At 39.2% G+C, this 24,757-nt stretch overlaps 1 protein-coding gene across 1 annotated transcript in view; it reads right to left on the reverse strand.

Annotated features, from left to right (window-relative positions):
* Window positions 1-599: 599 nt before the first annotated feature.
* SEMA3D (semaphorin 3D) overlaps window positions 600-24,757 on the reverse strand; it is a 301,084-nt gene continuing 276,926 nt past the window's right edge. The window contains exons 14-19 of the mRNA XM_075343494.1: window positions 21,650-21,738; window positions 18,478-18,519; window positions 14,271-14,428; window positions 14,044-14,108; window positions 11,164-11,303; window positions 600-1,693 (exon numbers count right to left, since the gene is read on the reverse strand). Of these exons, the coding sequence (XP_075199609.1) occupies window positions 1,268-1,693; window positions 11,164-11,303; window positions 14,044-14,108; window positions 14,271-14,428; window positions 18,478-18,519; window positions 21,650-21,738 (920 nt within the window). The 3' untranslated portion in view covers window positions 600-1,267. The remainder of the gene's footprint in view (window positions 1,694-11,163; window positions 11,304-14,043; window positions 14,109-14,270; window positions 14,429-18,477; window positions 18,520-21,649; window positions 21,739-24,757) is intronic.

Below are 24,757 nucleotides of genomic sequence, written 5' to 3' on the forward strand. Positions count from 1 at the left end.
CGTCTTCATTCCCGGTAAACAAACAGCTCAGTGAACATTGATTTTGTGGTGGGAACAGTGGTATGGCCATTTCTCTAAAGTGTCCTAGGAGCCGTGTTCAAAACTACAGTGCCAGGCTACATGTTGCTTTTGCTACTGTGAACATTCTCTATGATCAAAGTGTGCTACCATGGCTGGTAGCATCTCTTGACTAGTCTTGCTTCAAGTACACCTGGGGAGTTATTGATCAGCAACTGCAAAGGAAGCTGCTAACAGTGTATCTTGATGGTTTGTGTGCCCAAGTGCATTTATTTATCAGGCCAGAACATTCCTCAGGCAACCATTAATAACCTCATTGGTAGCATGTCAAGGTGTGTAAGTTTGTGTATTTCTACATGTGGCACTCATACTCAATACTGAATAAATTGAGATGTTTTCAATATTTTGTTTCCACATAATTTGCATATCATTAACATATCTATTAATCCAATGAGCTCCATTATTCTAAAACTTTTCCTTCTTAGTGTTGCAATTTCAATGTTAAGGGGTGTAAATACAAACAACTACACAGATCCTGATGCAATGTTACAATATGGAAAAATAGCAACATAAACTCTGAGTATTTCAACGAGTATTTTTATTGGATTGTGCGTATTTTCCTGACATAAAAGAGCTAAATGGAGTCTGAAAACCTTCTGTCTAAAAGATTACTGTTATCAAAGCAGAAGTCTATGGAATTACCAAACACTAATGTTAAACCATTAGTGAAATACTGGAACCACTGTGTCTGCCTTGCTTTGCACACTTTGATTAATTTGTTCACTTTTTGCACCGCTTTCAACATACAAGTGTAAAACAAAAGTCTCATAATCAGGCTGTCTTACAAAATACCATATTCAATAGTAGAATAAAAACTAAACATTAAAAAAGTAAACAGTTGCATTAAACATCCCAATATTAACTTATAACTTACAAAAAGGAAGAGAAAGGAACACCTTAATAAAATAGTATAATAAATAAAAGCCGGACCGACCAGTCATTATTAACTTAACCCAGAAGATGAAGCTACGTACAAACAACACTACACAAAGAAGTCTATACCCCCTTAATCCCTTCTACTCTCTGAAAGATGTAATACAAAACGTGAAGTGGATTCACTTTCCTAGGATATTCTTGGTACTACATTGTCTTGTATACATTGTTCTCTCCTATTTGAAAAAGGAATATTAATACAAGAAATGTACACAACGGAATAATATGAAAATGTCCATGGATCATTGAGCTCAGTCTATGCAGATAAAATTCTAGCATGCTTCTCCCTTTGCTCATGGTGTCTCCTGTTTCTGCTCTTTTTGTTCTCTTGGACGTGTTTCCACTTAGCTCCACCTTTATTGCGTTGCCTCTTTTTCTCCTTGTGCCACATCTGCTCGCAGTATTCATCCATACTGAAAGTAGGGCTGCTTAGAAGTTGCAAATAATCCTTGTACCTCAATCTTGACTCTGTGATTAACTCTCGTCCTCTAGCCTCATCCTCTTCCATCTTCTGTGTTTGTTCCATCTGCTCATTCTCTATCACTTTCACAGTAAGCTTAACCAAGGTGTGAATGAATGTATTTTCTTGCGCTTTACAATAATACATTCCAGAATCCTTCTTCTGTAGACTGCGGATCAAAAGCCCATACTCAGTTTTAATGACTCTTTCGTCAGGTGTTATCTGTGAAAAAAGAATAATTACTTTAATAAAGATGTTCTATTTTTAAAGCAAATCATGTTTCAGAAGGTATTGTACTTTATGGCACAACATTTTTATTATGCAAAAGATCTCAAAACTAGGTAATATTGGTGATTTTGCAAAATATTGGAAAGTGGTTCAGTGAAAATCTACTACATAGCTGACTACTATCCCATTGAAGTGACAATGGGCTTCAAACAAGGTACTGGTTATTTTAACCCTTGGTTATATACAGTAGATCAATCTTTAATTAGATGTTTAGTAAAAGGGCTATAAAGACGCTAAAATTGAGGAAGTAAATTTCTATTGATTCTTAAAAATAAGAATACACTAAGGAAATTGGAGCTTTAATAAGAATCCACAATAGGTCCTGATCAAAATTTATACCCTCTGGAAATAAATAAGTGAGAAATAAGTAAAAAAACAATATGGTTAAGCAGAGCTTTAAGGGCAAAAAGAAATCCTTTAGAGAATTAAAGCAAGAGAGTAGTAATAAGAGTAGTAATGCGGCAATAAATAATTATAGAGAAAAAAATAAATTATGTAAAACACAAATCAAGGCAGCAAAGATTGAGACGGAGAGACTCATTGTCAAAAACAGTAATCTAAAAAATACTCTTCAACTACATAAACAGTAAAAAACTCAGAAATAGAGATGAGCAGACTCATGGAAGTTCGGTTTGGCGGGTTCAGACGAACTCTAAATAAAGTTCTGTTCTAGAGCTGAGCTTGACCTGAACCTCATTGGCAGTCTTTGATTTGCAGCTCTCTACCTACATGCAGCCAACCATAAACAGAACACTTCCGGGGAAGGGAGGGTGGAGTTTTTTACATTTTTTTGAATACACAGTACATCCAATTTCTCTGAGTTCACCCCTAGTGAGAGCCATTCAAACACTACATGCGGCTTGCACTGGGCTGAGCACCGAGTGTACCCGAGCACAGCGATGCTCGTGCGAGTGGTTAGCATATGCAAAACACCTGAACTCCAACCTCAAACTCATATTTTTTTCTAAAGTCTGTGTTCAGTATAATCACCAAACTTTAGTGCTTTTGAGTCCGCTCATCTCTATACAGAAATGAATGTTTTCCATCTACAAAATAATCTGGGTAAAATGTTGGGAGAGGGCGAGGGAAAGGCCAATCTAATAAATACTTTTTTCCCTACAGTATTCACACAAGAAAATCAAATGACAGATGACATGATCAGGGTTATCATAAATTCTTTCTTAAATGTCACCTACTGAAGCCAGCAGTAAGTATGGTGCTACTGCAAATACACTAAAGTGGCTAAATCACCAGGCTCGATGGCATTCACTACAGAGTACTGCAGGAATAAAGTATGATGATTGACAGACCATTATTTCTAATATTTAAGGATTCCATAAAAAGGCCTCATTCAAACAAGTGGCTATTAGTGTTTTAGTCTAACTTTCATGATTGCCTGGTCAGTGTTTCAGTCTATACTTCAGTCAAGTATGAAAATATATAGATACATAAATTAGAAATACAGTGCTAGCCAAAGACAGCACATGTACTACACCCTGATGCCATGTGTGAGTTATCTGTGATTTTCATGGACCCATAGACTTCTAAACATGATTTTCATATGTTATGCCGATAAATGGAAATGTCTCTGTGTTGTTTTTCCGGACACACAGTACATAAAAAACAAAGACGTGAATATCATCATAGACTATATCTGAAATACATGGATAAAATATGTACAGTACATGAAAGTCGAACAGGAGGGATTGGTCGGGGAACACAGGTCTCAAGACACATATGAGGATGTGTGTGTAAGTACTATCTTTAATTCATCTTTCTGGTCCCTATAGTTCAGCAAAAAGGTCAAAGGTGTTTTGATGATGTTGTGCAAATCGACTCTCTTGATTTATTAGAATTGAATTTTGTGTAAAATTCATAGAGATATTGATTAAGATAGAATCAATTTGCTAATTTCTATTATCTATTTATTTAAAAGAAGAAAAAGAGAGGCTATGCTCCACAAGATGCAAAATAAATTTTTATTAGCCCATGTGGCAACGTTTCGATGAACAGAACCTTTTTCAAGTTTAAGAAAATTCTGTAAGCTGAAACATTGCCACATGGGCTAATAAAAGTCCACTTTTTATTTAGCATTTTTGGGAGTGCTGCCTCTCTTTATCTTCTATACTATAACACTATCCTTGAATTATTGTGCTGTTCAATTATTTTTTTTCTATCTGTTTATCTCTATTTCTCTATTACTATCTATCTATTCATTTGCCTTGGATTATGCTGTTTCGGAGGGCTTTGCATGCACTTCATTAATTTTATTTTGTGCTGTTTCAGTTTTTTCTTCTATCTATCTACAGTATCTATCTATTTGCTATCTGTCAATAAATCATCTACCTCATCTGATATATTAGATAGGCCTTATAGTATTTTAGTATCACTACTGTAATTCCCTTTTATACAAATTCAACATTTCAATAACACGCACCAAAAATGTACAATCATTGTGAATAATTGGCTTGATTTCAGATTATTAATGGAAAAAACACATATCAGAATGACTAACATCTTAACAGCTAATTACTCCAATTTTTACCCTAAATAACCTATCTTTTGTTAGATGTGGTTCACATACTTTGTATTAATTCATAAACAATGCTTGTTTAGGATGTTCACCACATGTAAAGGAGCAAGCAATTCGGGATGACAGAATAAACTACTATAATAAAATTTGTGTAATTATATCAAAAGATATGCAAGGTAAAATGATGACTGGTATTAACCTCGTAACGTCTTAATTAATCTTTCCTGCTAAAGAGATAAAGAATTGCTTACACTGTTTAGACACCAACATTTTTAGTTTATAAATATAGTATACTCCATTAAGTCCTTAAAGGGTCATTCAAAGGCAAAACAATTTTCATTCTGAACCACTATCTATTCAGTGCCATAATCTAAACTGATTTCTAATGCACTTTCAATAAAAATTCCCTCTCATTCCCTAACTACAGCATCTAACCGATTTTCTATTTTTTTTCTCTACTTCCTTTTTGATGATGATTTGTTTGGGAATACCAGTGTATGCTGAGATACTTAAAAGAAGCGTCATCACGGGCAAATAGTGCAGCGGTCACTGCTCCAGGCCCTGCCCTCTCCCTGAAACAAAGCATCATCAGGAAGCAGAGGTTGTGGTCACTGTCCCAGGCCCTATCCTCTCCCTGAAACAAATGCATTATCAGGAGGCAAAGGCTGCGGTCACTGCCCGAAGCCCTTTCCCTGCCATGAAAAAAAAGCATCACCAGGGGGTAGAGGCTGCGGTCACTGCCCCAGGCCCTGCCCCCTCCCTGAAAAAAAGCATTGTGAGGGGCAGAGGCTGCTGTAACTGCCCCAGGCCCTGCCCACTTACTGAAACAAAGCATCATCAGGGGCAGAGGCTGCTGTCACTGCCCCAGGCCGTGTCTCCTCCCAGAAATGAAGCATCATCAGGGGCAGAGAATGCAGTCAATGACACAGCCTCAGTCCCCTTCCCTCAACTAAAGTGTCACCAAGGATGCTCGTTTCATGGCCTGGGCTAGTCTCTGTGTGCTGTTCACTATGCTAAATTTGCTACACCACAAACCCTCAGTAATCTGCATGTCGTACAGCTCTGCATAGACTGACACAGTCTGATGGAGCAGATGAAACAGTGACATTGCCACCACCATATGTTAGATGCAGGAGAAGACTGTAGCTCTCAGTCTTTTATATGGCAGAAATACAATTAGAAGTTCAAAACTAAAGGCAGATGGGAAAAATGAATTAAATAGTTGTTATAAATTGATATATTTTAAAAATTAGGTTATTAACGGATGTTTACTAGTCACTCTATATATATTTATGTAAACTGAAGACTATCCAATGATGTTTTCCATTGAAGCCAGAAACATATATACCCATAATACACGTGTTTATATTCTGCAAAACGTTTCTTTCATGTGTTCCCTTTATTTATGTGCAGTATGCATATAATATATACATGAACATTTCCGTTAAAATGATAGCTGAAAATATAAATACTACATAGCTGTGTTATATTGTGATGGTAATTTCCTGACTTGTATAGGCTATTATATTTGTGTGTCTTTAGGGCCATGATATGTGTTAATATTGTAGGCATAAACAATTTCTCACAACTCTGTTGACAGTAAATTATGTAACATCATACTAGTATGTAAATCATAAGGGTCTAGAGAGTATAATAAAACAAGAAAAGGAAATTGGCAACATATTTGTTATTGGTCACTGTAAATGGGGTCATCGCCTCTGTTGGGTAAACAGTCTTCTTATAACTAGAGCACATGTGAAGCATCTTCTCAGAGAAGACAGCTGCTTTTGGGTGGTAGCATCTTCAAAGCATACCTTTCCTCAAGATTCAGCAATAAGAGTGGACATGACAATGATAGATTGCTTTCTGAATCAAAAAAGCCACAGATGGACGTGTCACTAATGAGCTAAAAGATATATCATTTGTTTCAACCTTTCTTAGGGAACCTGAAAGTAAGTAAAAATGAAGGATAATGTTCCTGTGAAATCAATAGTCTGTGTAATGCATGGACATGCTGGGTTCTCTGTGTGAGCGGGGTTTTTATAGCTAGCCTGGGCTCTGGCAAACTTATGAAACTCCTGAACAAGAGATTTACATCTATCATCCTCTAAAGAGTGTTTTACCACATCTAAAATGTTTGTTATTTTTTGGCATTGGGAGTATAGCTTCCCAATGCTAGGAATTTGCTTCTGTTTACAGGAAGAGCAATAAATGAGATCTAGAAATTAGTGAATGTATTAGAATGGAAATTAATCCTACTTTATTAGTACAAAAATCCGCATTTGGTGAATTGCAGATTTTTTGTAATTGCTTCCAAGAGGATATAGAAAAATGGTTTCTTAACATTTTTTTGAACTGTAAAGGGTCATCAAAAGACTATAAAATAATAAAAGTCCTTATTGTCACCTTAACACTTATTTCTTTGGCCCCTCTGCTCCTCACTACCAACCGTCCAGTCCATGGTGTATTTTCTGATCGGTAAAATTCCCAAAAAAGGTCACCATATAAGTCATGAGCTTTTGATATCATGCTTTTTGCCATGAATACAAGATGTAACGAAAACTGGAGAGGGGAAAGTGAGGGGCAGTAGGAGAGTAAAGTAAGAATTAGGATTTTACAGATTGGTGTCTTCCCTACTGTCTTATCATTTATATTTAGGCAACCAAAACATGATAAAAAGAAATAACCGGAATAAACTATATCAAGGAATGTTATAATTGCTTCATGTCAGTTTTCAGGAGTACAAATCTGGTAATTGTTTGGAAAAGCCTCATTTGTTTAAACATGTAGCCACTTCTTCAATTATTGCATCAGTCTCAAAGTATAAAAACTGGACTAAAGGCCCCGTCACATGCAACAACATATCTAACGATATATTGCCGGAGTCACGGATTCCGTGACGCACATCCGGCATCGTTAGTGACATCGTTGCGTCTGACACCAACGAACGACCGTTAACGATGGAAAATACTCACCAAATCGTCCATCGTTGACACGTCATTCATTTTCAAAAAATTGTTGATTGTTGAGGTCGCAGGTTGTTCGTCGTTCCCGAGGCAGCACACATTGCTATGTGTGACACCGCGGGAATGACGAACTACAGCTTACCTGTGGCCACCAGCAATGAGGAAGGAAGGAGGTGGGCGGGATGTTACGGCCGCTCATCTCCTCCCCTCCGCTTCTATTGGGTGGCCGCTTAATGATGCAGCTGTGATGCCGCACGAACCGCTCCCTTAGAAAGGAGTTGGTTTGCCGGCCACAGCGACATCGCTAGGCAGGTAAGTCCGTGTTACGGCTCTGAACGATATTGTGTGCCATGGGCAGCGATTTGCCAGTGACACACAAACGACGGGGGGGCGGGTACAAGCAATATCGCTAGTGATATCGCTGCATGTGACGGGGCCTTAAAACTGGATGCAAGAGAAGCCATGGTCTACCAAATCCCAATTTTGATGTAGTATACTTCAGAAAAGTGGCAGAAATTGTATCAAGAGTCTCTGTCAGGCTCTATGCTACTTAGATTCCACTTTGGACAGCCCATAAGATGCACTAAATTTTTGAAGACGTCTGTGCCAATGGGCATTTTGTTCCAGATGTGAAATATCAGTACTAATAAATTCCATTATAAGTATTTAGGCAAAACGTGGGGATGTAAGTATTTATTTTTGCAATGCATGTATTTGATTGGGGTTAAGGGATCATATTCTGTAATGGTAAGGTCATTGGGAGCTAGAAGATTAGCTAGAATATTAATAGTAGTGTTAACTTAGTATTCAAGTGTAAGGCTATGTACCAAGTTTTTCTAGGTGAAGCAACTTCATTAAAAAAAATGTTGTCAGTTATTCTCCTAAAGCTGCGCCATTGGCGGTTTTCCCATTGTTCTTGTGGGAGCGCTATTGGCAGCATCTTTCACTCTATACTATAAAGCATAGAGAGCAGACAGACCCAAAAAATGAGCAAATCACTTTACTTAACCACTAAAGGATTTCTGAAGTCGTTAAAAAAAGTTTAAGACGGTTCATGTACACAGCAATGTTCTTTTGACATTGCTGTGCATTATATTCACTTCCCGGGGCACTTTTGCTGTGCTGTTTAAGGCAGAATACACCTACAACAATGCTGTTCGCATATACTGTTAAAGTACTATATAAAACGCACAACAGATAGACACCCCCTTAAAAAGATCTTAGGATTATTAGACATGAACTACAGAGATTGGACTGATAAAGAGAAAAAGGTCTATAAATTCTTGTGCATTTCCTTCAGTAGGAATTAACTATGTTGTTTGTGCCTAAATCTCTAGAAATCAGCAGTCAGGCTCTATACATTGTAAATGATTAATAATAATATTAGAATTCACCCATCACTTTGCCCTATATAAAGTTTTTTGGCTTATTGTATTTTGCTTTCACATGGAGAAGGAACTCCTCAGAGGCCTTTATTGTCTTACAGCAGGACATTTATAGTCTTTAGTATACTGTATGTCTTATGGCTTTGACACTGATACTCGTAACATTGCCGGCTGAAGGTTAGCGTGTAGCAATGACACCTATGATAATTCTCTCCAATTGTCTAATCAATGTTTCTGTAGCTTTGCCCTTAGCGAGTCGCATGTTTGCACAGAGAACAATTTTAGTAACGTAAAGTCTCTAATAATTAAAGCTGGACTGTGTATTTCATTTTTAGTAATATAATTAGACTTGCTTATTTTCATTTACAGTCTACAGAAAAATAAGGCCTAACAGATGGCTTAGAAAGCTGGAAGGACTGTGGGAAATGTAATGTGCTCGCAAATCTAAATATTATGAACGGCAGCAACGCGTATTATAAGCAATTCACTCACAAAGTGTCGAAACTATGCCGGGTTCACATGCAATGACTCCCTTCTGGAGGGCCAAAACACGGATCAAGATTTATTAATCCAGTTACCCCCAAATATTTAAAATGTTGGATCACCTCTGGTGTACTTCTACTAATATACATGGGAAATGCGCAATCAGAAACCAACCATTTAGATATATAGTTATTTTACTGCTTCATTATAAGTGACCCAATACTATACTGTAGAAAAGAAGTCACAAGGAGTTCAAAGTAGCCCCAGCTGTCCAGAAAACATAGGCAGAATAACTGCAAAGAATGGTAATAATCCATAGTAAACTATAACACTACTTCTATATAATATTTATGTAAACCTATCATTGCCATTTTTTGGGGCATCTGTTACCTCTAAGGAATGTAGACTATGAGCCCTCGCGCACAGGGTCCTCCTGTACCGATCTTGTTTTTTTTATGTATACCCCTTTTCACATGTAAAGCAACATGGAATCAACAATGCTATAATAATAACTAATAATAATAATGTCTGGCATTAAAAATTCACATTCACATAAAAGGGGGATTGCAAGACCCCAGAATATATCTATCACAGTGGTTTCTCAGTATTTAGAGACTTGTGACAGGCTTTGGTCCGAAGTCTAACAGTGCTGTGAGACTCTTAATATTAAACATTTTTTTCTTTTCCTTTGGTGTATTAAGGGTTAATGTCAGTATTGGTACCTGCAGCTTTCTAGCAGACTATTTCAGGTGCAGCTGCTCTCTGACCATGCCCATGACCTTCAAATAGCTGCATTTCCCATCATTCTTGGCTGATAATATAATTCCATTCGGGTTCAGGCCTCCTAGGTGGAAGGAGCTGCTAGGGTTCTGTCTGGTGCCCAGCTGTCTGCAGCCTCGGAATCTAGCTACAGCCATGAAGTTTGTGTTGGTATCCTTTTCAGCGATAGGGGTAAATAAGCTGTATAGGGCTTGCTAGGAAGCTCAAGGTACAGCTGCAGGTGAGTGCAGGAGGTGTCCCATTTCCCCGTCCCAAGCGTCAGGGCCCACCCTTGTTTGAGTGTTCCCAGTGTCCCCTAGTATAATGTTTGTTGTGTAGTGTGGCGGACGTCCATAAATCTGTCTGAGCGTGACAATATCATCGAAATGCACTAATAGAGCATTTGCCTAAAGCAGACTTTCATTTTATTGTCATGGATGTGGCAAGTAATCAAGAGTCCCCAAAAGACAAGAACAAAGAATTAAACCCACCCAAAGAGGCTAAGCCATGTAATATACATTGAAAATCTAATAATAAAATCTTAATGTTTGTTTTTTTATTCTTAACGTGTTAGTCATCTAACAACAACAGACCCATGGCTTTCTTCACCTCCTCTACTTGAGACGAATTGAGCCACTTTACTACTGGGAAACACTTATGGCATCCATGAATAAATGAATAAGTGACAGACAACTGTAAAAAATAACATCTGCTTAGCAGCAATTGTTTGATAATACTCAAACATGTATGATATGACTAGTGATAATGGATAGTGAATAAATCCTATGGGACAAAATTACAGTAATTTGGCCACAATTACTGCAAGTCAGCATAGACTATCAGCTTTCACAGAATTCGTGTTCTCTGCTAAGTGATACGCTGTTAATTTATTAGTGAAGCCGTCAGCTTTTCCCCATAAACTTTACTGTTGAGAATGAGATGTGTATTATTCTTTTACTGCCCTTTCACTGTTTAATATCAAATCCTGAAATAATAATAATTTATAGTCCTTTACTTAATCAAATCCCTTCATGCAGAATGATTTATTCTGTTAACCCGACCTTAAGACCTTGGCAAAGAAAAATCATTTATCAGAGACGGTTTTCCTCCATGTCATAAAAAATTGAAATGGAAAATCATACAGGATTGGGAGTGCTTTCCTCTGATAGAGATAAATTGTTTCCAATAAAACATAAAACACTTTTACGAAGGGAAGGACACGCAATTTTCACCAGTGTAAAATCTGATAATACTTCTATTGTAGATGTATAACCTTACCTCTTCCTGCCGCTCCTCCCCTGTGTGCTGGATAAACCATCTGATAGATGCTTGCTGTGACTTAGGAACACATTCAAGAAAAGTAGAATTCAACTCAACGCCAAAAATTACTTTTTCCTCAGGAGCTTCATTTGCGGGCTCTGAAAAAGATATTGATATCAAATCAAGAAAATGCAATCAAAGATGAAACATCAATGCCTCTTAAAGATGTGAAAGAACAAGAAAATAATGGGTTGTGGGTTGGTACAATGGGGAGGGTTTTTCCTGTTTTGACCGTGCAACCCATATGGATCAAGATGATATGAAATTCTGCCATATACAAGTAGAAACTTTCTAATTAGAGATGACCAAACCCTTTGAGGTTCGGCTTGGTGTGTTCAGCCGGACTTTAGATAAAGTTCGGTTTGGGAACCGGACTTGATCTGAACTACAATAGAAATCACTAATTGGGCAGTTTGGGTATCTGCCCATACATAGCCAGTCATTTACAGAACACTTCTGGGGGAGGGTGGGTGTCTTTTTTGTATTTTTCAATTTTTTTTTGTTTGATGCACACTGCATCCAATCACGCTGTTGTTACCCCCAGTGTAAGCCGTTCAAACACTGCATCAGATCATACTGGGCTGATCACTGAGTATACGCAAGCACACTGATGTTCGCGAGAGTGATTGGCATACGTAAAGCACTCGAACTCCGAATCCAAACTCTATTTTTTTTTTTTTTTTAAAAGTCTGTGATTGGTACGAGCATCGGACCTCGAATTCACAAATCTATTGTTCTAATGCAAGTCCCGTATTTTTTGGACTACAAGACGCACTTTTTTCCCCCCAAATTTTGGGGGAAAGTGGGGGGGGTGCATCTTATAGTCCAATGGCTGTGGTGCGGTGATGGTGGAGCGGGTGAAGGCGGGTGCGGGGGTGGTGGAGCGGGATATCAGAGGCAGGAGTAGGCTGTAGCAGTGCTACCCTGACCACGTGGGCCCACTCATTTCATATGCACGCCCATCATCCCACCCATCATCTCCTAGCCCTGAAGTCAGTGCTGACAGGTGGGCGGGATGATGGGTGGGTGATGCGCGCTTACTAAAGACCCAGCCCGCGTGATCACCCCAGGCAACTACAGCCTGAAGTGATCATGTGCGGCTGTATTCACTGCTCCCCCGTGTACCATCATCAGCAAGGGGGACAGTGAATAAGTACGGTATACTCACCGGCCACTGATCCCTGCAGCATCGCGGTGTCCTACTGTCTGCCGGCCAGCTGATCTGTGTAGAGAGCGGTAAGCACAGCGATGACGTCATTGCTGTACACATGGCTCCACACAGGTCAGTGGCGCTGCTGCTGGCACAGACAGGAAGATGAGCCATGCTGTGTGGAGTTAGGAGAGGTGAGTATGCAGCAGGAGTCCTCCCCCTATTACCACAAATCGGGCCACAGCTGAAGTGACCTCGAGATCCGCAGTGACTTCAGTCAGGTGATGTGCGGTGACAGCTGGAGTCACCGCTGATCCCGGCGGCTCACTTCACTTGCGGCTTGATCCTCACAGAGAGCGGTCGTGTTCTATGGCCGCTCTCTGTGATTGTCAGATGTAGCAGAGCTGGAAGCGTCGTGGGACGTCGTGTGGATTACGTCGGACCTGGGTGTTTTAGGGGTTAATAAAGAGGTGAAAGATGGTGTTTTCTTTGTCTTTTATTTCAAATAAAGAATTTTTATGTGTGTTTATTTACTTTCACTACAGTTTAATGATGAGGGGGTGTCTCATAGATGCATGCCATCACTAAGCTAGGACTTAGTGGCAGCTATGGGCTGCTGCCATTAACTCCTTATTACCCCGATTGCCACCGCATCAGGGCAATCGGGATGAGCTGGGAAAAGTCCCAGGACTGTCGCATCTAATGGATGCGGCAATTCTGGGCAGCTGCTGGCTGATATTTTTAGGCTTAGGGGGCTCCCAATAATTTGGGGCTCCCCAGCTTGAGAATACCAGCCCCAAGCTGTGAGACTTTATATTGGCTGGTTATCAAAATTGGGGGAACTGCACGCCGTTTTTTTTAAATTACCCCCATACAGTCTCAGCAGCAGATTCTCGCCCCATAACAGTGTCATGACCACAGTTTTTGCTTAAAAATTTTATTTTCCTATTTTCCTCCTCTAAAACCAGGGTGAGTCTTATGGTCCGGTGCGTCTTATAGTCTGAAAAATACGGTACCAGTGTAAATTTACTAGTGTTCACAATCCATAAAATTACTCATCCACATCACTTTCATTTGTCATAAGAACAAAATGTCATATTATAGAGATGCTGCTGTAAAGACTTGCTTGGCAAATAAGCTTAGGCATTATCAAAGTGCACCTATGCAGTTTGTGGGGTAAATTCCCCTAATTGCATATGAACACGTGTCAAGCCAAATGAGCACTGGATTAAATATGGGCAAAAAAGGATAAAAAAAAATGGTAAATCTGGTGTGGCGCCGGCATTTCTGTACTGCCCTGCCTCTCCACAGCAGGGGCGCCGACTCACTCAATGCTGCGGCCGAACTGATTCTTGCCCTGCACTCTCCTGGTTGTCCATGTGCTCCTCTGCCTCCTCCTCCTAGGGCTTGTGTGCCATTTCCCAAAAGTCCGACTGTTCGTTACTAGTACCAAGCACCCGAGCATGGTAGCACTCACAAATGATGACGTTCTCCAGTATATTCCCAATATACCCAATGTGATTATGTTACAATGCAACAAAAATGGAGCCTTGAGAAACATCAAACAATATTTAACTAGGGAACCTTCATCAGTCTTTATGCATTACCAATACAACCCCATTGGTATAAGACTGGGCTAAGTATCAAGTATAACTGTTCAAATCAACATACTTGCTTACTGTACTTACTGTCATCCAGGTCCCAGCACTGTGTCAGAGGGTCCCCATTTTTCACATCTTGTCTTCTTGATCGCCTTGGGAGGAGAAAATACTTGCAGTTATTGAGATCTCACAGGACTTACTGGTATCTTGAATATTATTCTTTCTTATTTTTAGTAATATTGTATATCATCCAGATCTGTATCCATGAAATGTTTCTAGTGAATATTAATATTATATAATTACTTTTTATTTACCTTTTTAATGTTGGTATGTATCTAGAACAGGAATTTCCATCCCAGGCACAGTATGGGTCTCTAGCAAGGCAGCAGTCTGTGCAAGCTTTTCCATATGTATCACACCTATGTGGTGACAGCTGAACCAGGCCATCCTTGGATGTAATATAAAGCTGGTGCTACAGTGAAAAAAATAGAAATTTGGTCAAAAGAATCACCTAAATTTTTATTTTGCCTGTGCTTTGAAAACTTATTATTCCTATCAACATACTGTATAGCAGAGCAAGAAAAATGTAATAAAATTAGACATTACGAATAAAGCGTTTATATGAGATTTGATATTTATGTGATATTGACATGAATAGGGCTGAGCTGCAACACAATGCAAAGCTACGGGACTAATGGGGGAGTATTTTTTGCAAAAAAGCTTACTTGTTTTTCTTTAGGCTAAGTTCACATACACAGTCCGAGAATAGACTGTGATGGAGGGAGTTTGTGAGCCTCCTGACCCGAACTTAATATTTTGAGTGAATTATATAAAGTAGATGTTGTGTTGAGATCAGTAGACCTGCGGATGATTCTGGACAACTGAGTCCTTACTCAAAACGTAGGTAAGAAAGTTAATAATAAAGTTTTATTTCTATAGCGCCAACATATTCCGCAGCGCCGTACAATTCAGAGGGGACATGTACAGACAATTTGAGACAATACAAAAAAAAACCCAAAAATGAAGATACCAGGAGGAGTGAGGGCCCTGCTCATAAGCTCACAGTCTATGAGGAAATAGGGGAGGCACAAAAGGTTAATAGGGGAGAAAAGCTTGTCATATATGGTCTGGCCATCGATTTAAAAGGGTATTCAAAACCATCTGCATGAACCCATCGATTACTTACTAAATGGGAAACTGCTGGGGAAATCAGACATGGAAAAAGACTTAGGCATATTAGACAATAAGAAGCTAAATTGGAGTGCCCAGTGTAAGGCAGCAGCCACCAAAGCAAATAGGGTGATGGGATGCATTAGAAGAGGTCTGGGGGCACGAGATGAAAACATCATTCTCCCTCTGTACAAATCACTCGTCAGACCACACTTGGAGTATTGTGTGCAATTTTGAGCGCCGGTGCTCAAGAAAGACATTACTGAACTTGAAAGGGTTCAGAGGCGGGCTACTAAAATAATAAATGGAGTGGGTGCATTACAATACACGGAAAGGTTATTAAAATTAGGTCTATTTACTCTAGAAAAGAGAAGACTTAGGGGAGACCTAATAAATATGTACAAATATATCAGAGGGCCATATAGAGATCTCTCCCATGATCTGTTTGTACCAAGGACTATGACAAGAACAAGGAGGCATTCTCTTCGATTGGAGGAAAGAAAATTCCTACATCAGCATAGAAGAGGGTTCTTCATGGTAAGAGCAGTGAGGCTCTGGAACTCTCTTCCTGAGGAAGTGGTGATGGCCAACTCACTGAATGAATTTAAGAGAGGAATGGATGCTTTTCTTGATAGCAAAAGTATAGAATGTTATAAATAGCATAATCTTACAGGTAGATAGAAGAGCGACCAAGATTATTAGAGGAATGGGTGGGCTGCAATACCAAGACAGGTTATTAAACTTGGGGGTTATTTAGTTTGGAAAAACAAAGGCTTAGGGGGGATCTAATCACAATGTATAAACATATGAGGGGACAGTACAGAGACCTTTCCAAAGATCTCTTTACACCTAGGCCTGCGACTGGAACACGGGGGCATTCGCTACGTCTTGAGGAAAGAAGGTTTAATCATAATCACAGACGAGGATTCTTTACTGTACGAGCAGTGAGACTATGGAGCTCTCTGCCGCATGATGTTGTAATATGTGATACACTACTAACATTTAAGCAGAGCCTGGATGCCTTTCTTGAAAAATTTAATATTACCAGTTATGTATATTAGATTTTATGACAGGGTATTGATCCAGGGAACTAGTCTGATTGCCGTATGTGGAGTCAGGAAGGAATTTTTTTCCCCATTGGACCTTATTTGACACATTGGGGTTTTTTTTGCCTTCCTCTGGATCAACATGTTAGGCTACGGGTTGAACTAGATGGACTTAGAGTCTCCCTTCAACCTTAAAAACTATGAAACTATGAAACATCATCGGCCAGAATTTATACAGGTACAGGGGACAAGAATTGGATGTAATTTTTTTTTTTTTATGAAGGGCAGAAAGGGTCTAGATTAGATCAGGGCAGTGAGGTGATAGGTGATAGGTAGGTAGAGATGAGCGGACCTGTGGAAGTCTGGGTTCGACGGGTTCAGCCAGACTTTAGCTAATGTTTGATTTGGGACCCAGACTTGACCTGAACCCCAATGGAAGTCACTGATTGGGCAGTTCGGGTCTCCGCCCACATGTAGTCAGCCATAAATAGATCACTTCTAGGTTTGGGTGTTTTTCATTTTTTTTGTTTGGTGCACACTACATCCAATCATACTGTTGTTACCCCCAGTGTGAGGCGATCAAACACTGCAAGTGACCTGCACTGGGCTGAGCACCGAGCGTACCCCAGCACAGTGATGCTGGCGCAAGTGATTTCCATATGTAAAGCTCCCGAACTCCAAAGTTTAGACATTTATGGTATAAAAAAATATTCTAAAGAAAAAAAATATTGAAAAAAATAAAAAATATATAAAAGTTCAAGATTTTTTTTAAAAAAGTTCAGAAAATTTTCACCACAAATAAAACGAAAATTGTACAAGTTTGGTATCAAAATAATTGTACAGACCTGGAGAATCAAGCACTGTAAATAAAAACCCCATAAAACAATTGCAGAATTTCTCTTTTTTAGCAACTTCGCCACTTTTTCCCACTTACCATTACATCATATCATAAAAGTAATGACACCATTCAAAAGTATAACTCATCCCACAAAAAAAAACAAGCCCTCACACGGCGATATTGATGGGAAAATGAAAAGTTATGGCTGTTGGAATAAAGGGAGGAAAAAAGGAAAGGACAAAAATGAAAAATAGCTCAGTCCTTGAGGGGGTTAAAAAGAAAAATGCAGAATACTCAGGGGCGCAGCGGAATTAAAAAAAGAGCAAACAATGGCAACTTCTGACTTGGTAGCAGGTTCTCTTTATAGAAAATATTGCTGATGAAGGTACTGTATTTGTTTTTTACTTCAGGCAGAATTTTATTAATAAAGTGAATGAAAATATTAAATTGATACATCTTGTAACAATGTTTCTGGCTTATCTAACTAGTCTTTTTTCAATATTAAGACCAAATTAAACCATTACTTGTGGTGGAGAAGAAATACTGACTAAATGAAGGCATTAGTTTAACTAAACTGCTAGAATAGAGCAGCAGATACAAGGTGTAATACTGCCACCTGCTGACAATTCTGTAGAATGGCACTTCAGGGCTGTGAAATAAATCATTGCAGGAAGATACATTGAAATACACATTTTTTGGCGTCATGTCATTTCACGCTCAAAGTGGCTCATTAATATCTGAATCCATATTCTTTGTCAGGCCCCATATTTTTATATCATTGGTGTGTATTCTTTCCTGTCTTTCTGTGAATTAATCACATCATTATTGCTGACAATTACTGAACTTTTAGTATTTAATGCATTCATTTGGCTAGCCTGCTAAAAATATAACAGCTCTCTGTAGACCAAGAACATATTGACTGATGACTGAACAATACTGGCTTCATATAAGTAACATATGAGGTCCCTGCTTTCATTCTCAGATCTGCCTTAGGCTGCGTGCCCATGATCAATGGTTGCAGCGTTTTGGATGCAGCGTGTTTTTGCTGTTTCCAGAACGCTGCATTGTACAGCACAAGCACAGTGGATGGGATTTATAGAAATCTCCTGCCCACTGTGCTGTACTGCCCACAGCAAAAACTGACCTGCGGTGCGGCTTTCCGAACCGTAAGAATGTCAATTCTTTGAAGCAGAGTCGCAGCGTCCTCCGTAAGGAGAAAACAAGCGAGAGACCACAGCGCCCTGAACCCTAATCATGGGCACGAGCAGCTGCGGTCTCTTATGGAAGAGACTTGCGGACCCACAGGTCAGGACCCGCCGCGTCCAAGAAGCAGTGGTTACTGGTCGTGTGCACATACCCTTAGAGAAGTGACAGATGTAATGTTATGGGTTATTATGGGTAACATTTTATTTTTACATAAACATTTGACCAGCAGATTCTGTCACATAGATAGGGGTTCTTTCTTACCTGCTTAATGGATAGTTCAATGTTTGTAATTGGTGATGGTGTCTGGAAAAGAAGTAATGCTTGGTATCAGAACAGTTAGAATATATGTATAAATTCTACAGTGTTATTACAAGTATTCCTGGATATTTACATCTGATCCTGCACTGAAGTAAATATTCACCTTCCAAATCACTTTCTATATACATCATTGGCGGACACAGACAGAAGAAGCTCCTGTGCAAGAACAATATATGGGTCATTTACAGCCCAATATCTCATCATAATGCACAATTCACCCTGTTTTGGAGACAAAAGTGCCCTCCTTGGCTCTTGACCCCTGTGCAGCTGCACCGGTTGCATCAATGATATGTCCACCCCTAATATACATTCCTCAGCATGGAAATTGCAACCCCAACAACGAAAATTGAAAATCATTGGACTGGTGTACATGTTAATCATACGCAAATTATGAATAGAATAAAAAGTTTCAAAATATATTTATTTATTCAGTATTGAGCATGCAGAAATACAGGCACTTGTGTGCCTCGGCTGCTATCAATGAGGTTAATAATGGTTGTCGGAGGAGTGTTCTGCCACGCTGAATGCACTTGGGCATGTAAATCATCAAGCTCCACTGCTGGCAGCTCCCTTTGTAATTGCTGACCAATGACGTCCAGATGCGCTCGATGGGAGACAATTCGGAGACTCTGCACACCATGATTGCTCAAAATAGCAAGAGCAACATGCAGCCTTGTATTGTCAAGTTGGAAAATTGATTCTCTGGAGAAATGGTGTTGCAATTTCAACGTTGAGGACTGTAGTTACTAAATATAACAGTTATGTGGTATATTATATTAATCTCTCCACTCTTTAATTCATTTTTATTTTAAATACAAAAACACGAGTACAGTAGACAAGCAGGGTGGGTGTAGTTGTTTCAACTTATCACAGCTTTACCTTTATTCAAATTCTTATTTGTGCCCTTAATATACCATAATTCTCAGCACACTAACATCCAAAAGAAAAACCCTAAAAATATAGTTTTATTACAATATATTAAAAGCAGGAGTATCCAAAAACATACATAAGACAGACATATGAAACACACCTGTTTTTAATACATTGTAATAAAATTATATTTTTTAGGGGCTTTTTGTTTTAGTTTTTGACTAGTTGAGTACCCATCCCAATTGGTTTTCTTCACATCAACATTCAAACAGATAATTGAGTTTCATGATGGGTGAACCCGAAATGTAAAGTTCGGGGTCTGTGCATGGAGCCAGAACACAGACCTCTCAGGGAAGTCTGTGTTACTGTTCGGGTTTGGACGCCTGGATACAGGGCTAGGGGGCTGCAAAAGGACGCAACATGGGGATTAAAGCAGGACAATTATGCTTACCAAGTTTTTGTGTAGAAGTCACACTGTTTCGGAGTCCACTTATTAAAGCTTATGGATATTCAGTGATTCTCCCACCCACCCTTTGTTACAGCGTCTTTGGTTGCAGTCAGACTGTGCCCCTACCCTATGTGATTGTATGCCCTCAGAATAGTTGTCTGGGTCCCCGAGGAGACGGAGTGTTCAAATAAATATATGGAAAAAAGACATGAGATCTGGCGTAATTTGATACCCAGCACAGGTAAAGAAAACAGCTGGAGGCTACAGTGCCCAACTGTGTGCTTTATCTTGCCTTTTGTATCAAAATACAAGGGACTACACATGTTTTTTTTAATTATTTAACAATTTAAAAAAATGGTGTAGGGTCCACCTCAATTTTGATACATAGTCAAGATAAAGCAGACAGCTTGGGGCTGGTATTCTGAGGCAGGGGAGGCTCATGGTTATCCCCTCAGACTAAAAATAACAGCCTGCAACCAACTGACAATTAGAGCATCGATTACATGTGCCAATCCTGGCACTTATCCGGCTTATCCTGATTGCCCTAATGCGGTTGCAATTGAGTAATATAAGGGGTTAATGACAGCTGAGATTTGTCAAATATCACACTACCACAAAGCTATTGATTAGTAAAGTGTAAGGGTCTTTAAAACCCCCATTACTAATCATGTACTTAAAAAGAAATAAACACAAAATACAAAAAAATAATATTTAATTTAAAAACAGAAACACTCTCTTTGTCCAGTATATTAACCCCCCCAAAACACCCCTGCAGGTCTAACGTAATCCACACCAGGATTTTTCTCAGTTTTTTTTTTCTTAATACTTACACAGTTGGCAATGGAGGAATCTCATAGACCCCCTACCCATTACTAATCCAGCTCTTCTTGGCAGCTGTGCTTTTTTGACAAATCACATCTGTCATTAACCCTTTATATTAACACAGTTGCCACAGCTTCAGGGCAATTGGGATTACCCAGGTAACCACCAGGATTGGTGCATGTAATAGATGAGGTAATTGTGGGGCAGCTGTGGGCTGCTATTTTTAGGCAGCCTATTTTTAGGCAGGCCCAATAACCATGGGTCTCTCTAGCCTGAGAATACCAGCCCCCAGCTGACTGCTTTATTTGGCTGGGTATCAAAATTGGGGGGATCCCCACAATGATTTTTTAAATTATTTATTTCAATAAGTAAAAATAAGCCACATGGGATTTCTCGTATTCTGATAAAAAAAAAACAAAAAACAAAACAAGGAAAAGCACACAGCTTGCTGCTAATTTCCACAAAACAGTTACATTTTATTTCTTTAACTATACTGGACAACTAAAACTAAAAGAAAAATAACATTTTAATTATCGTATTTTCTACAATGTAAAAAAAAATGGTTACAGATTACTTAAATAATATTTTTAAATGCATCAGATTCCCTGTAATAAGAATTTCTTCAGCCATTCACACTATAATCTCTATACAATTGGAATACAGGTAAATAAATGTTTCAGAGTCTACTCAATGTTTGATCTTTTCTTTACAGTAAATAAACAATTAACATTTCTTACAGCGATTAACCACATTTAGGACTTCAGCTTCCTTCATAAACAGCATGTTAGCCCTTGTCACTCTCGGTGTACGACGTCTGCTCCTACCATTACAAAGCTGCCTACACACAGTGTGTTGTGTCCACAGAAATGTACCTGCCCATATAATGGATTCCCTTGTTTATTACTGTCTGCAAAGTAGAACAACTTTCTATTGATCGCCAATTCTTGCCTGAAGTGGATAATTTGCTTTCAATACCTTAAATATCTGCAGCTCTTCTAGCAGAACCTCTTCCATATTCCAGACACCTTTGGCGAGACTAATTACTTTGAGAATTGTTCCAACATCTAAAAAAAATAAAAGATTCAACCATCATTTGAAAAGCTTCATTTCTTTGATATTGTAATAATTTCACATATTAATCTTTGTCATTTGCCTTTTTGTGTTTTTTTCCAAATCATAACTTTTTTTTTTACTTTTCTGGTGATAGTCATGATGGATTGTTCTTTTACGTACAAGTTGTAGTTTTGAATACTTTTTGTCATATACTATATTGGAAAACATGAGAAAAATGCCAAATGTGGAGAGCTGGTGACAAAAAACACTTGTTTTTTGCACTTTGTTTTTATGGCGGTCATGGTATGGTATATATGACCAGACAACATGATTCTTAAGGTCAGTATGATTACTGCAATATCAAACTTCTCTGATTTTATTTAAGTATCGTGAATAAAAAATGTGAAAGTTGTTATTGAACAAAAAAATAATGGTTGTGTTGGTTGCAATTTTTTATGACACCTAACTTTTTTATTTTTCCTTCAGGGGCTATGCACTACTGTTTGTTTGGTTTTTTTTGTGTGTCAAACTGGTCTTTTTATTGATATCCTAACTCATGTTTTCATTGTTTTTTATTTCATTTTTGTGGGAGAAAACTGGTCATTTTGATTTTCAATTTGTTTAATGTTTTTTTGGGGGGGCTTTACAAATTAGTTAATTATTACTAGATTTTCATAAGTCTGACATTAAAGCGTAAGACACACGGCATGAAAATCGAAGCGAGTGAATTCGATAAAATATTGCATTTTACTCGGACCAATATTAGCCTGTGTGCCAGCACCCATGAGCAATTATTTTCTCAGCCCTAATTGTACCAAGAAAAAAATTGCAGCATGGTGCGACTGTAATGCGATTTTTGTTTCTCTCGCACCCATTCAAGTGTATGGGGAGAGAGAATAATCACACTGCACTCGCAGTATACTGGTGTACTGCGAGTGCAGAGCGAGAATGGCAATAGCTGGCTATGGAAGAGAAAAGGAGATAAATCCCTCCTCTCCACAGCACTGGCCCACCCCTTCTCAGTGCCGGCCTGTCCCTCCTCAGAGCCACACCGCCCCTCCTCAGAGCCGGCACGCCCCCCCGCAGCTGTGGTCCGATCGCATGATCAGACCTCAGTCGAAGTGGCACTCGCATGACACTTGGCTCCCAATATGCTGCCAGCGTGAGACAAGTGTCATGCGAGGATCACAGTAGTCCACATGTGGCCCCGGCCTAACTGCATTAGTTATGAATATGGCAACCTATTAACACCCTGTTATCGCCTTGCAAAAGGGCCAATGGCCATGGGAAACAGCACACTCATGGAATTACGCACCTTGAATGCCCCTTTCAGAGAATTAAAGAGGTTGTCCACTACTTTTACATTGATGGATTATCCTTAGGATAGGTCATCAATGTCTGATCGGCTGGAGTCCAACACTCTGCACCCTGCCAAGCAGCTGGAAATGCTTAGTTCTAGAGCTGCTCAATCTGCTGATAGTGGCTGCTGCCAGGTACTGCACATTTGCCTCCTATTCTAATCAATAGGAGGCACATGGGCAGTACCCGACAGTGGCCACTATGAAAAGACGGAGCAGCTCCAAAACTCAGCATTTCTGGCCCCCTGCTGCTGCTGTCGGGGCCAGGAGCAGTTGATCGGCGGGGGTGCGGAGTGTCGGACCCCAGCCGATCAGACACTGATCACCCATCATAAGGATAGGTCATCAATGTAAAATTAGGGGACAACCTCTTTAAGGGATTAAGCTGCAATCTATGGTCTGTGCTGACAGATGTGAATGCTAGCTTTTAACACAGCCAGCATCTGCCAGATAAGATGCAGGCTCAGCTACTGAATCTGCCACATACACCAGCACACTTTGGGAATGGGTTGTGGCAAGAAAGAATAAAATACATAACAAAGTAAACTTATAGATTTAAAAGAATAGATCTTCAACAAATGTCATAAAATGTTTTTAAAGGGTTATTCACATTTCATCCTTTGATAGCTCAAACAGGAATACATTTTTCCAGGCACCAACCACTATAGAAATAAATAGGAGTTCTGAAGCACAGTGCAATATGCTATTTCTGTCCCTCCTGAGTTAAGAAAATTCAAAGAGTATATGTGTATGGATCTGCAGAACATGTAATATTAATGAAAGTTTTAATTGGAAGGCCTGTTATTGGCATGTGACGCTTATATAGATATAATACACTATTCATTTTCTGATTAATTAGGGAGCAATGTGGTGTGCTCCAATGGACTAGCACTCAATCTGCTTTTTTACATAAATTGGGGGTTGATCAATCTACCTTTTGTCTGTACAAATATTACTGTCAGAATCTGACAAATTCACAAAGAATGAAAGGTGAGACATAGAGATTTGTTATCTCTTACAGCAATTTGTCAAAGAACTCTTCTTCCATGTAAACTAATTTTTCCCTGACATTATAATGCTCCCTGTGTCTTTAAAAAATGATTATTTAGTAGCTGCAGTAAAAATCATACGATTCAGGAATCTCCCCTTACTGCATAGAGTTAAGCCCATTTTCATATTATAGAATTGCTTATGTTTACAATTACTCTCATAAAGAAATGGAGACATAAATGTGGATTGTCGGAGAGTGATTGTAATTACACACAATTTAGCAATTTACTGCTTCTTAAAATTCTCAGCCGTTATTGCGATATATTGTTTATAGCCCATTAGTTTGGAGACCAACTACCACTGCTAGACATCAGAACATGAGCGGTGATCACAAGTTGAGATTAGCGGACCTAAACAGTAAGGGGTACTTTGCACACTACGACATCGCAGGTGCGATGTTGGTGGGGTCAAATCGAAAGTGACGCACATCCGGCGCCGCTGTCGACATCGGAGTATGTGAATCATTTTTACTACGATTAACGAGCGCAAAAGCGTCGAAATCGTATGATCGGTGTAGTGTCGGTCATTTCCATAATTTCGGAAGGACCAATGTTACGATGTTGTTCCTCGTTCCTGCGGCAGCACACATCGCTGTGTATGAAGCCGCAGGGGCGAGGAACAT

This window comes from Anomaloglossus baeobatrachus, chromosome 4, assembly GCF_048569485.1.
Source record: "Anomaloglossus baeobatrachus isolate aAnoBae1 chromosome 4, aAnoBae1.hap1, whole genome shotgun sequence".
NCBI classification, from domain to species: Eukaryota; Metazoa; Chordata; class Amphibia; order Anura; family Aromobatidae; genus Anomaloglossus; species Anomaloglossus baeobatrachus.